Source organism: Neomonachus schauinslandi, chromosome 1 (assembly GCF_002201575.2).
Source record: "Neomonachus schauinslandi chromosome 1, ASM220157v2, whole genome shotgun sequence".
In the NCBI taxonomy this organism is placed as follows: Eukaryota; Metazoa; Chordata; class Mammalia; order Carnivora; family Phocidae; genus Neomonachus; species Neomonachus schauinslandi.
Window position 1 is genome coordinate 66,051,951 of NC_058403.1, and position 15,339 is coordinate 66,067,289.

Sequence of the window (15,339 nt, forward strand, 5' to 3'; positions counted from 1 at the left end):
TAAAGTGTAAAAGTGCATTTCATTTGGTATTGTCTTGGTTTTGTTTTTTTTTTAATTTTATTATGTTATGTCACCATACATTACATCACTCCTTTTTGATGTAGTGTTCCATGATTCATTGTTTGCAAATAACACCCAGTGCTCCATTCAGTACATGCCCTCCTTAATACCCATCACCGGGCTAACCCATCCCCCCACCTCCCTCCCCTCTAAAACCCTCAGTTTATGTCTCAGAGTCCATCGTCTCTCATGGTTCATCTCCCACTCCGATTCCCCCCCTGCTTCATTTTTCCCTTCCTACTATCTTCTTTCCTTTTTTTTTTAAACATGTAATGTATTCTTTTTTTCAGAGGTACAGGTCTGTGATTCATCAGTCTTATACAATTCACAGTGCTCACCATAGCACATACCCTCCGCAATGTCTATCACCCAGCCACCCCATCCCTCCCCCCCACCACTCCAGCAACCCTCAGTTTGTTTCCTGAGATTAAGAATTCCTCATATCAGTGAGATCATATGATACTTGTCTTTCTCTGATTGACTTATTTCGTTTAGCATAATATCCTCTAGTTCTATCCACGTCGTTGCAAATGGCAAGATTTCGTGTTTTTTGATGGCTGCATAATATTCCATTGTGTATATATACCACATCTTCTTTATCCATTCATCTGTTGATGGACATCTTGGCTCTTTCCAAAGTTTGGCTATTGTGGACATTGCTGCTATGAACATTGGGGTGCACGTACCCCTTTGGATCGCTACATTTGTATCTTTGGGGTAATGACCCAGTAGTGCAATTGCTGGGTTGTAGGGTAGCTCTATTTTCAACTTTTTGAGGAACCTCCATACTGTTCTCCAGAGTGGCTGCACCAGCTTGCATTCCCACCAACAGTGTAGGAGGGTTCTCCTTTCTCCGCATCCTCGCCAACATCTGTTGTTTCCTGAATTGTTAATTTTAGCCATTCTGACTGGTGTGAGGTGATATCTCATTGAGGTTTTGATTTGGATTTCCCTGATGCTGAGTGATGTTGAGCACTTTTTCATGTGTCTTTTGGCCATTTGGATGCCTTCTTTGGAAAAATGTCTGTTCATGTCTTCTGCCCAGGTATTGTCTTATTTTTTAAAATACATTTTACTTTCATTTTGTCAAATTTTATAAATTACCATATTGGTATCTTAACTGGACTTGAATTAAGAGATTTTATATATTATATCTATAACTTGGAGAGTATTATCACTTGTAATGTATTTATGCAAGTGCAGAGAATATCTATCAAGACTTTATTTTCACCATTAGTAATTCTCTTAAAGTGATCTCATATATCCTTATCTACATTTTCTCTAAGAATTGATTTATTGATTCTTGTTTTTTTTTTTTTAAGATTTTATTTATTTGACAGAGAGAGACACAGCAAGAGAGGGAACACAAGCAGGGGGAGTGGGAGAGGGAGAAGCAGGCTTCCCGCCGAGCAGGGAGCCCGATGCGGGGCTCGATCCCAGGACCCTGGGATCATGACCTGAGCCGAAGGCAGACGCTTAACGACTGAACCACCCAGGCGCCCCTGATTCTTGTTTTTTAATAACAGTTTTGAGATATAACTTACATGCCGTAAAATTCACTCTTTAAAGGTGTACAATTCAATGGTTTTTAGTGTATTCACAGTGTTCACCACTATCTATTGTTAGAAATTTTCATCACCCCAAAGAAACTCTGAAGTGCATTTGCAGTCACTCCCATTTCCCTCCTCCCCATAGATCGTGGTAACCACTAATATACTTCAGTCTTTGTGAATTTATGTATTTTGGACATTTCATATAAATAAGATCATATAGTATGTGGCTTTTTGCCACTGACTTCTTTCACTTAGCATGTTTTCAAGCTTCCTTAATGTTGATGAATATATCAAAACTTTGCTACTTTTTATTGCCAGATAATATTCCATTGTATGGATATACAACTTTTTATTTATCCATCCGTCATCTGACGGACATTTGGTTATTTTTACTTTTTGACTATTGTGAATAATGCTGCTATGAACATTTGTTGTCTCAGGCAACTTGGGCTGCTAGAAAAAATACCATAGACTGGGTGGCTTAAACAACACTGATTTCTCATAGTCTGGAGGCTGGAAGTCTGAGGTCAGGAGTTCTTGGTGAGGACCCTCTTCCTGATTTGCAGATGACCCCTCTTGCTATTTTCTCACTTGGCAGAGAGCTCTGGTCTTTTCATCTTCTTATAAGGACACTAATTCTTTCATGGTGGTTTCACTTTCATGACCTCATCTAAACCTAATTACTTCCCATCTGACCCCATCTCCAAATACCATCAATCACATTGAGGATTAGGACTTTAACATCTGAATTTTGGGGGCACACAAACATTCTGTCCGTAGCATTTGTGAACAAGTTTTTATGTGGACATATGTTTCATGTCACTTGGGTATATTCCTATCTGGGTGTAAAAACATGTGGGTCATATGGTAACTCTAACTTTTTGAGGAATTGCAAAACTGTTTTCCTAAGTGGTTGTACCATGTTACAGTCCCACCAGCAAGATATGAGGGTTCCAATTTCTCCACATCCTTGTCAACACTTGTTATTGTCCATCTTTTAAAATTTTAGTTATTCTAGTAGTTGTGAAGTGGTTTTGATTTTCAGCCTCTTAATGACTAAGGATGTTCAACATTTTATTATGTCCTTATTGGCCATGTGTATATCATCCTTGGAGAGGTGTCTATTCAAATCCTTTGCCTATTTTTAAACTCGATTATTTGCTTTTTTTATTGTTGAGTTGTAAGAGTTCTTTATATATTCCAGATACAAGTCCTTTATCAACTATGATTTGCAAATCCTTTCGCCCATTCTGTGGGTTTTCTTTTCACTTTGTTGATGGTGTTGATGATTTTAAAATCTTTCACAATATGTGGCTGTAGTATTTGTAAAAAATGATTGGTTTTGGTATCTTTTCCATTGCTATATTTATCGTCATTTCTTTTTGCCACCTTATTTTGATGGCCAGGAAGAATTCTGAAAAATATATCAAATAGAAGTGGCAACAGAGAACATTTTTAGTTTTTGTTTTATTTTGTTTTTTCACTACTCTTCTGAGTTCAAAGTAAGCCTCTTTATCGTGCTAAAAGTTCCTTTATTTCTCTTTCAAGTGTTAAGAACAATGAAAAATGAAAGTAATAATCTCTGCCCTCCCCATAAATGGCTACCCCATACCCAGTCTTCTTTGTGAATATGCAGCATTTTTTATTTTGGTTATCTATAGATTGCCCTTTCATTTTGCAGTAATAAAAACTTCTTTCTTTTCAGTAATGAGTTGTAGCTCTAGTAATTTATGTCAGTGGAAGAACATCATTATTTATTGTCATGTTTGTTATTTTTTTCCCTGTGATTTGGTGAGTAAATCTGACTTAACAAAGAATAAGGGTTAACTTTATGCAGTCATTTAGCCAGAATTACTGTCTTTTTTTTTTAATAAGGCAATGAGTGAAATCTATTTTCTTCCAAAGCATTTAAAACATCGGAAAGTAATATAAAGGCCAAATCCTTTATATCAAATCAGATGTAAAAACTAACATCTTAAGTGTTTCTGTCTCTCTCAAAATTGCTAAGTTGGAAGACCTCAGTACAAAAGTAATGCTTTTCAGAAGAGTGGATAAAACAGATGAACTGGCAGTGGATGAAATAGGTGAATTTTCAAAAGACCCTTCACAAGCCTCCCTTTTGGTTGCATTTCACAATATCCAAGACACCATGATGGAGAATGTGCTCTCCTTGCTTATGGAGTCGATTAGTGGCCTGTCAGAAGCCAATGGTGACTTCAGGGTGGAAGTAATACCCAATATTAAAGTTGCTGTCATGACTTTTCTCCAAAAATACTGGTAAGACAGACAATACCTTTTAACCTTTCATTTGCAAATTGTGGTTGTATCCTACTTTGAGATTCCAGGCATCCCACAGTGGGTTTTGTTTAAAAGTTGTGCTCTAACTCCCAGTAAGATAATTGCCAAGGGATTGTGTATTATTCCTTCTGGTACTACTAATACCTAGCATGCATCAAGCGCCTTGCTCTATGCTAAGCACTGTGCTGAGTTTTTACTTACTTCATCTCAAAACATGTAGCACTATGAGATAGGTACATTATTATCCCCATTTTACAGATGAAGAAATACAGGTTTCAAGAAAATTAAATGACTTGGTCACAGTCACACAGCTAGTAAGTATTTGAATCAGAATTCCAAATTAGACATTCTGACTTCTGAGTGTATTTTCTTAACCATTGTGAATGTGCCCTCAAATCCCATGAGCTTAATAGTTATAGGAGTTTATTTTTATGACAATGATATGTCCAAATAGAGACCAAGATATGGTGAAGTAAGGCGGGGGTGGGGGAGAGAGAAATTAGATTTAGGAAACAATATTGTATTATAATCATCATCATTATTATTATCAGCTTACAAAGTGACTGCACATACTTGATTTCATCTAGAAAGGTAGCTATTGATCTATGTTCCCAAAATGGTCTTAAGTGGAGGCCACTATTAATGATAGCTGTGCACTCATGCACTCACAGTAAGCAATGTGGGATAGGTTGAAGTTGACACTGTGAAATTTAAATTTATGTAGAAATATAGTATCTAAATTTTAATTCTTAGTTACAGCCTCTAAATCAAATTACTCTTTCAAATCTGTTTTCTTTTGCTATGAAATGAAATTATAGTACCAACAAACTGATTTTTATTTGTAGATGTCAGGACATCTGTTATGTTTTTGTCGGACACAATAGAGTTCAGCAACTTCAGATTTTCCCAAGACTTCTGGAACTGACAAGAACCATCAGGATTGAAAATCTGCCACCTCGTGTTGATAAGAGTTATGTAACAACTTTCTTTGAGAACCCCACAAATGGAAGAGAAGGAGTAACCAATGTGCAGCTTTTCCCAGAGAAGAGTTCAGCCCTGGTTGAGTTTTCTGACTACAAAGGTAATCAATTTCTCTTCTTTCTTGATCTTTACAGTTATTATTAACCATTTCATGCACAAATGAAGTCAAATTAGAGGCCACACAAATGATTAGGAAATCCATCAAAGCCACCCATTCTTACTGGAATATGCCATGAATTAACTCAAGGCTTTGAACAGGTCTCTGTGAAGATGTAGCCAGAAGAATTGTTTTTTGTGCAGTAACAAAAAAACAGACAGCAAAACTTCTCTTGACCTCAATTTCTCTGTAGTTACTGCTTCATTTCTTTGTTTCCCTTTGCAGGGAAATTTCTCAATTGAATTTGTCTCAAACATACCATTTCCTCTCCTCTTACTCTTTCTTAAATCCATTCTGGAAGAGGCTTTTGCCCCCATCAGTCCACCAAAATTGCTCTTGTCAAGATCACCAATGATCTTTGTGTTGCTAAACTCACTAGCCAGTTTGCAGTCCTCATTTTACTTGATCTCTTAGTAGCATTTGATTCAATGATCAATGTCTCCTTCCAAATGCCTTTCTTCACTTGCTGCTAGGATGCCACACTTTGTTTTTTTTTTCTACCTCAGTAGCTGCTCATTCCCATTCTTTCCTCATTTACCTTCTCTTCTTCAACTTTTAAGGTAGAGCTCAGTTCTTTTCTCCTTTTTATCTTCACTCAGTTCCTTGGTGCTCTAGGGGCTTTAAATACTGTCTATGTATCCGTGACTCCCAATTCATATTTGCAGTCAAGACTTTCTCATGAACTCCAATGTCTACACTCATTGCCCACTAGACTTCTTCACCTGATTGTCTAAAAGTATGACATAAATACAACATGTCCAATACAAAACTGCCCATCCTCCTCACCCTATGCCACCAATCTGCATTATCCACAGGCTTTCCCATTTCAGTTGCTGAGGACTCCATCCTCCTAGTTGCTGAGGCCAAAACCTGGGAGTCTCTCATATCCTATACCCAATCCTTTAGGAAACCCTGTTCACTCTACCTTCAATATGTATTCAGAATCGTCACTTCTCAAAGAGTACAATGAGAATTTAGAAAATTAAATGAACCACTTTAAGGGTGGTAACAATCTCCAAAAAACCTATGCCACAAAATAGTTTACATTTTAGATAATATAAATAAATACCAAATAAATATCATTTTTAATGGCCATACTTCACCTGCACATCCTCTCCCAACTATGATCCTTAAGAAGAGTTGATGAAGCCAAAAAGCATCCCTGAAACTATAGGTGGGGATAGAAGACTGGTGGGGGGTTAGGGAATGAATGAGGTCAAGAGAAGAGAAGCAGAAATTAGGGTCTTCCTCACACAGCTTCGAAGGAAACCAGTCAGTCAGGAAAACCAGAAATTGAGATGCTCTCTGGAGAGAAAAGGAGCTCAACTTTCAGTAGTGGTTTAAGAAGCTAATAGTCTTAGGACCAGACTGAAATAATATCTGATTCTTCGTACAGCAAGCAATTGATACCACTGGACATTTTTAATTGGTACTTTGTGAGAAGACAAACGTTCAGTATCCATCACTTAGCCAACTTCTACGTTTAAAACTGTATCCTTAGGACTCATACCAACCTCCCAAATTTGCAAAATCTGAAGGTCCCATCTCATTCACATACTTGTCACCTAGTCCTTAATGCTAGTGTTGACATCTGAAGAGCTTTTTTTTTTTTTTTAAAGATTTATTTATTTATTTGACAGAGAGAGACACAGCGAGAGAGGGAACACAAGCAGGGGGAGCAGGAGAGGGAGAAGCAGGCTTCCCGCCGAGCAGGGAGCCCGATGCGGGGCTCGATCCCAGGACCCTGGGATCACGACCTGAGCCAAAGGCAGACGCTTAATGACTGAGCCACCCAGGCGCCCCGAGCTTTTTTTTTTTTTTTAACAGTTTTTTATGGGTATACTCTGGTAAGTGGTTAATATCTAAGCATATTCAATGTCTCTGGAGATAACATGTACAGGTTGGGTTAGCTGAGAGCCTCAATCTGCACTCCAGCCATTGTGAGCTAAAGTAGCCAGCAGGGGAAGCAGAGTGATACGGAGCGTAGTGCAACAGTTTACAAACTTTTCGTAAACCACAATGCACCCTAAAAATATTTATATATTTTATATCCCAACCCATATCTGCTTTGCAAACAAAAACATTTGTTGCAATTTGGAAAAAAAAGTTTTGCTACAGCATGCATTTCTTGCTAAGGAACTGATATATTCCATTTTCTATTCTGTTTTGGTTTTGTTTGGTTGGGTTTTGAGGGGTTTTGTTTTGTTTTATTTTTTGTTTTTCATTTTTTTAAGACCCTTAAAAATTCATATTGCTGATATCGTCATTAGAGGTTGGCTTTCAGCAATGGCTTTGACACAAAGGGTGGGGGAGAGGGGTTTTAACTTTATCCCCACTATCTCCACCAGCCTGCCCCTTCAAGCCATCCTGAAGAAGCATACAATCTGTGTTAGTTTTTTATTGCTGCCTACCAAATTTAGTGGCTTCACATAGCAAGCATGTATTAGCTCATACTTTCTGAAGGCCAGGAATTTGGGGGCAGCTTAATTGGGTGATTCTGGCTGAGGATCTGTGATGAGGTTTCTATCAACCTGTTCGTTGGGGCTGCAGGGATCGGAAGGCTTGCTGAGGACTGGAGAGTTTCTTCTAAGTTCACTCACTAAGTGCTGCCAGAGGCCTCCGTTCCTTGCCACAAGGGCCTCTCCATATGGCTGTTCGTGACATGGCAGCCAGCTGCCCCCGCTGAGTTAGATGAGGGCGTGGGGAGGGCGGCAGTGCCTTTTGTAATCTAGCCTCCGAAGGGATATAGCATCACTCGTGCCATATTCTGTTGGTCACAGAGACCATCTCTGATACAATATGGAAGGAAACTATTCGAAGGCATGATTACCAGGACATAGGGATCATTGGGTGCCATCTTACTTACACAGTCTAAGAAAGTACAGCTTCAAGACAAATTCCATTTATCACCCCCTACTTCTAGCTGGGTTGTCACACCTAAGCCTTCTATATAGAAATAGAGCACCACTGGCCTTTAGAATCCCAAAGGTAGGGCACCTGGGTGTCTTAGATGGTTAAGTGTCTGCCTTCAGCTCGGGTCATGATCTCAGGGTCCTGGGATCGAGTCCTGCCTCAGGCTCCCTGCTCAGTGGGGAGCCTGCCTCTCCCTCTGTCTGCTGCTCCCCCTGCTTGTGCTCTCGCTCTCTCTGACAAATAAATAAATAAAATCTTAAAAAAAAAAAAGAATCCCAGGGGCGCCTGGGTGGCTTAGTCGGTTAAGCGTCTGCCTTCAGCTCAGGTCATGATCCCAGGGTCCTGGGATCGAGCCCCACATCAAGCTCCCTGCTCAGTGGGGAGTCTGCTTCTTCCTCTCCCACTCCCCCTGCTTGTGTTCCTGCTCTCGTTATCTCTGTCTCTGTCAAATTAAATAAATAAATAAATATATATAAACAAAATCTTAAAAAAAAAATCCCGAAGGTATATATATATTTCAAAAGATTTTATTTATTTATTTATTTATTTATTTATTTATTTGGGAGAGAGAGAGAGAGATTGAGTGAGCGGGGAGAGGGGCAGAGAGAGAGAGAGGGAGAGACTCTCAAGCAGACTCCATGCTGAACATGGAGCCTGGCATGGGTCTCGATCTCATGACCCCAAGATCATGACCTGAGCCAAAATCAAGAGTCAGATGCTTAACCACTGAGCCACCCAGGCACCTCCAAAGGTATATATTAAAATCCTTTTATAATTTACTAGCTGGATAGCGATGGTTACATTACTTCCTTATTCTCTTTCCTCATTTAAAAAAGTGGAGATAAAATCAACTTCACAGAGTCACTGTGAAGATAAAGTAGGATAATATTTGTGAACCGTCTGACACATAACAGGTATTCAGTCAATAAAGTTATTATAATTATCAAAGTAGGAAAGAATGGAAAACACATTACTAATTTGATGAGAAATACTAGATATGAATTGTGCCTTAGTAGCTATATGTCTCAGCTGCTACAGGGTAAAGTGTTATTATTAAATGGTGTTTGGATAGTTCAGTGTCCTTCATTTTGTTATGACTTCTGACATAAAAGTACTGTAATAAACTATTTCTACTGGGTAACATTCATTTGAAAACAGGCTTGTAAATTTCATTTAGAACCCTCCCCCAGCCCCCCAACAAAAAAGCAAAATAGTTAGCTTAGATGTAAGATCAGGCCACTAAGTCTGCTTGGCTGCAAACTCACTGTCCCCCAAGTTGATCCATTCCACTTTGGGACAGTTCTAATCCCACACACACAAAAAAATTAGCAATGTATGAAGCCCAAATATGTTTTACTTATTATCCTTGTTCTTCCTTTTAGAGTTGTAGAAATAAGTCCTTTATAAGATGGTCCTTCAAATGTTTAAGGACAACTATGATGTGTGGCTCCCTGCCTTCCAGCCTACCTATTATCTGTACTTCTGCAAGTTAAATATATTCAGTTCCTTTTATATGTCCTCATGTAATGTGGTTTTGAGTCCTTTTACAGCATCAGTTTCTCTCTTCTGAACACCATAGCCAGTTTTCATAATTCCTGTGCAAAGTTTCGCACCTTGAACAAAGTACAATACCCCAGGCATTGCCTGTTTTCACCAGTGAAAAGTAGAATAGAGTTATTATTCACCATACATATTCTCATTACTAAGTTTTTCTTATTATAGCCCCAAATCTCATTACTACCTTTTTTTTTTAATGAATGGACTTCATTTTTAGAGCAGTTTTAGGTTTACAGAACACCTGAGCAGAAAGTAAGGAGAATTCCTTCTACCCCCAAACAGCTTTTTCCCTAATATTAACATCTTGCATTAGTGTGGTACCTTTGTTACAATTGATGAAAAAGTATTGCTACATTATTATTAACTAAAGTCCATTATATTAGAGTTCACTCTCTGTGTTGGATGATTTTCTGGGTTTTGACAAATGCACAATGTCATGTGCCCTCAATGACAGTCTCATACAGAATAATTTCAGTGCCCTGAAAATCCCCCATGCTCCACCTGCTCATCCCTCCCTCCTTCCTCCAAACTGATGTTTTTACTATCCCCACAGTTTTGGCTTTTCCAAAATGTCATGTAGTTGGAATTGTATAATATGTACCCTTACAGATGGGCTCCTTTGCTTAACATAGGCATTATAGGGGCGCCTGGGTGGCTCAGTCATTAAGCGTCTGCCTTCGGCTCAGGTCATGATCCCAGGGTCCTGGGATCGAGCCCCACGTCAGGCTCCCTGCACGGCGGGAAGCCTGCTTCTCCCTCTCCCACTCCCCCTGCTTGTGTCCCCTCTCTTGCTGTGTCTCTCTCTGTTAAATAAATAAATAAAATCTTAAAAAAAACCAAAAAAACATAGGCATTGTATTTCCTGCATGTCTTTTGGTAGCTTGATAGCTCATTTCTTTTATCTCTGAATAATATTTTATGGAGGCATCCTGTCCATTATTTATCCATTCACTTATTGAAGGACATCTTGGTTGCTTCCAAGTTTTGGTAATTATGAATAAAGCTATATTGCTGCTATAAACACTCGTGCAAGTTTTGTGTGGACATAAGTGTTCAACTCATTTAGGTAAATACCACAAAGCACAAATGCTGAATCATATGGTAAGAGTATGTTTAGTTTTGTAAGAAGCTACCAGACTGTCTTCCAAAGTGGCCGTACCATGTTGCATTCCCACCAGCAAATGAATGAGAGTTCCCGTTGCTCCATGTTCTTCCCAGCGTTTGGTGACCTTTTTTTTTTTTTTTCCCTTCATAAATACAGCTACATCACTGTTGATTTATACAGAGTTTATCATCAGTCAAAATCCCTTAGATATTTTTATATGACTTAGCTGCTAAGCCACATTATCCTTCTCCCAAACTTGTGCAGTTACTCTTTGGACCTCCCTTAGTGCTTTTCCTTTCCTTTGGTGCTTCTCCAGATGTCCTGGAGTCTCTTTTACTTATCAGGTTCACTCATAATCCAGCTGCTATGTGTATTGCTGTGAAGGACTCACACTTTTACAACCTTCTCCAGAGGGACTGCCTTCGGGAGACTAAAGGTCTGGAGGCTGGAGGTTCCTGGGAGTTTACATTCTTCACCCAACTAGGATGACCCATAGACAAATAACGGACTGGTATGGAGGTACAAAAACTCAGCTCCCTGTTTCAAGTTTGGGATAATACTATGATGAATTTATATACTCCAAAGTCCTTGCAGGATCAGGCAGAAACCAGGTTTTACTTAAACCACATTCTCTGTCTTTATTTCTCATTTCCTACACGTTTTTCCTGAGGCTACAACTTTAATAATTCAGTTGCACATGAATCCTCATCTCAGGCTCTGCTTCTAGGGAATCAGAGCTAATTTTATTACTCTTTTTGATTATAGCACCTAATTGTTTTTAATGTTTTTGACTATTATAACTATTCCTTTAAAAAATCATATTGTATTTCTTTTTTTAAAAGATTTATTTATTTTGAGAGAGAGAGAGGAGAGAGTGCGCTCAGGGGGAGGGACAGAGGGAAAGAATCTCAAGAAGACTCCTTGCTGAGCCCTGAGCCTGACGCGGGGCTTGATCTCACCACCCTGAGATCATGACCTAAGCTGAAATCAAGAGTCAGACGCTCAACCAACTGAGCCAACCAGGTGCCCCAATATTGTATTTACTTCTAACAGTTCATTTTTAATTGCTTATGCATTATTGTGTGTATTTATTGAATCTTTAAGAGCCAGTTTTTTTTTTTTCGAAAAAAATTACCTCTCCAATATTATAATGAATGTCAATGGGAAAATCAGATTAATTGTATAAACCTTCACTGCAAAGTAAACTTTATTCCATTAGGTGAGGATTAGCTCTGTTGCATTCATTCACATCTTTCACTGAGCTGCCTGACAGTGGTACTATTTTAGGTAGACATACTATATTTCAGACTCTCATTAGTTTCAGGATTTCTTTTTATGCCAAAGATTTTGTCTGAATACCTACCTTTTGCTTTTTATTTTTTAGTGGTGGACGCCTACTTGGCCCAAGAGCCTGTCTTCAGTGAAAGACCCATCTCTGTGTTTCCATATTACATGACTTCGGCATTGCCTTGTATGGAAAGGAGAAGCCCCTGAGAAAGTTGCCAGCACCATTTCTGGTGGCTCTGGATCCTCTCATATGGAAGATCTTGCAGAAGAAGCATCACCTGATTGAAATGATAAATTATAAAAGGGGAATATGTCACGGTGAGGTAACATGGCCCCGAGTCAGCTGTAAGGGGCTAGAGGTAACATTCAAATCCATGGCCACTGAACTCAAGGAAGAACAAAGATCAATGTCATCAAAACCTGGAATGAGGACATTTCTAAAAACTTCTGCCTATCATTTCTAAATATCAAGTCACCAAATTGAATGTGAAGCCAACGGCATGGGAAGACATAAAAAACAGCATAAAGGATGATAAGATTTTGATTGAGTCTGATATATTCAAGAAGATAGTCATAATAACAGGTTGTTTGGAGGATGTGAATAGAACTTACTACAATTAAAGACACCAACCATAACATTGAAAAGGAAAAAAAAATTTTACAGAGAATGTGGCTGGTTCTTCTAGATTTTCTATTCTTCACATCAATGCTTTGAAAAAGTCTATACCCCAAGGAATTCTCAGGGTTGGAGGCCATTAATAATGCTTGCACCAAACATACCAGAGTACATGCAGGAGAGTATAAAGAATGAAATTCCTGAGCAAGGGAAAAGGACTGTTCAAGAAGCCCACTCCCAGTCCTTCTGGAGTTTTCTATTTGTTATAGGAAGTAGAGTGTGGAAAATTCTCTAACATTTTTTAAGAAAGAAAATTCATAACCTTTTTGAGTTAGATCAGGCATAAAAAATACCTTTCATTTCATGGGTTACTTCTTTTGGGGGGGGGGAGGGGCAGAGGGAGAAGGAGAGAGAGAATCTCATGGGTTACTTACCAAACAATAGTTGTTGCCTGCAGCTTTGTGTTGAGCAAGTTTCTGAAACTCTATCTGGATTGATTGAAAAAGAGTGTTGGTACCAATTAATGTCTGTCACAGGTGTGGATGACAAGATATATAGGGATGGGGAGGTGATGTGCACCATGTTATTACCATTGGTAAGTGTGAGAATACAGTCAGGTAGATCAACTCCTCTTCCTAGATTCTGTGAAGATCAGATTCACAGATTGTGCCTTCATCAGCTAATATTTTGACTTTGAGTGAGTGGTTTCATCTCTTTGTACAGTTTTTTTGTTTTTTTTTTTCAGGAGAATGAAGTTTCCGTACTAGATGATCTCTAATGACCCTTTAAATTCTAAAATTCTTTGGCTGAGTAATAGTCAAACTACAAATGCATTATCATGGAGAACTGAGGGCCATGTCTTACTTTGGGTTCCCCCAGAAGAGAACCTGAGACAGGATTCAAGTGCAAATGATTTAAATAGGGAAGTAAAAGGTACTGATAGGGTGTGTTATCAAATCCGTTACCGCTTAATCCCACTAAGGAAACTCAGAGTGAGTACTACCTGGGAGGCAAGGTTGCTGGGGAGTTTTACACGAACTCCTGTCAATCATTGGATGAGGGCTTGAGGGGGGTGGGAGGGCTGCTTAATTTACCTGCAATTCCTCTCTGCTACACCTGAAGGGAAGCAGGCTTTGGCACTACAGAAAGTCCTGGGACAAGAAATACAGTGGGAGGGCCGCCTGGGTGGCTCAGTTGGTTGAGCATCAGACTCTTGATTTCAGCTCAGGTCATGATCTCAGGGTCCTGGGATTGAGACCCAGGTAGGGCTCAGTGTAAGTGTGGAGCCTGCTTAAGATTCTCTCTCTCCTTCTCCCTCTGCCCCTCCCCCCAAAAAAAGAAAAGAAAAAAAAAGAAATACAGCTGGAAATATGACCAGAATGCCCTTACGTAGTAAGAGCCAGAGGGTATGAACAGGGTCTGCTAAGCTACAATTCTTGGGGGGATAAGTAAAAGAGCTCACTGGCATTTGGAGTTAAATATAGTTGATGCTCAAAAATCGTGATAGTAAATTATTTGTTTTTGAGTCTTAGGGTTGGATTATGAGTTGAGTTAGAGAGGTGTGGAATCTAAGGTTATTTCTCAGAGTTATATGAGAAAAATCTCCAGATAGCATTGGGTCATTATTTTTACTGTTTTCTCCACAGTCAAGAGACCAAGTCAGCTGGAAAAATTATCTTTCAAACAGTAATGTGATAGCCTCAACCCAAACCAGAGAAGGTCTAAACCTCGTGTTGATAAGTGGAGATGTTATCTATTTCCAAGTAAGTGGTGCTATTTAGTAAATCCGATAAGAAACAATGGGGCCTAATTCACCAGTTCTGTAATTTAAGGTCAAAGATTAAGATCTTATAAATTTGAGGAGTTAAACCCACCTGAAGTTTAAGCACGGCTATACTTAACCATCCCCTGTATTCCACATGTTCTCATATGAAGAGATCCAAGTTGACCACAAACACCGGTGTGCACATCTACCTCTTTTATTTCTCTATAACTTATCTTGACCTACTTTCAACCCAGTTCTATTCCAATCATCATTTATGGGGAGGAGATATACACATCATTTTATAATATCACCCTTCACAAAAGTACCCTGTCACTTCTGTCTGAGCACTTTCTGAGACAAAGGCAGAATGGGAAAGGAGAAAGATTACCAAGGCAGGTACTAAAATCTCAGCTTGGCTTTTACTTGCCTCTTCTCCTATTGCTTTGCCCCCTTGGAATCACCAGTTAGCAGGAGATGCAAGCCCTATATTCTATCTATAGTTGACATTCATGATACTCAATCCTGGCTGCATGTCAGAACCATCTGGGAAACTTTCAAAAATAGAGCTGCCCAGACCCCACCCCTAGAAATTCTGATTTTAATTGGTCAGGTATGTGGTCTGGGGGGGGGGGGGGTCAGTAGTTTTTTTTTTTTAAGAATTCCAGGTGATTCTAATATGCTGCTAAGGCTGAGAATTACTGATTTGGATTCTTCTTCAGAATTCTGTAGTTTCCACCATTTTGACACTTGCTATTTACCTTCAGAGGGCATACATTCAAGATTAATGGAAAGAGAATTCTTCTGAGAAATTTGGAGACTCATGGCTTATGAGCCACTGGAAATATTCTTTGCTTTTGTGCAGCTAATGAGATGGCAGCAGCCACTTTCCTCATGTTCTCTAGAGTAGCTAGAGTCCTTAAACTCCTTTGTCACATGGTTTCAGGACCTTGTTCTCAGATCTTCAGGTTGAAAAGGTGAATCTTATAATTTTACCCAGACTTAAACTGGCACTAATCAAACTCAAAAGACTTATTTGTAAAACTAGAA

At 39.1% G+C, this 15,339-nt stretch overlaps 1 protein-coding gene across 1 annotated transcript in view; it reads left to right on the forward strand.

The window, feature by feature from the left end:
- PARP15 (poly(ADP-ribose) polymerase family member 15) overlaps positions 1-15,339 on the forward strand; it is a 47,882-nt gene that overhangs the window by 3,974 nt on the left and 28,569 nt on the right. Inside the window, exon 2 of the mRNA XM_021692663.1 lies at positions 14,174-14,290. Within this exon, the coding sequence (XP_021548338.1) occupies positions 14,174-14,290 (117 nt within the window). The remainder of the gene's footprint in view (positions 1-14,173; positions 14,291-15,339) is intronic.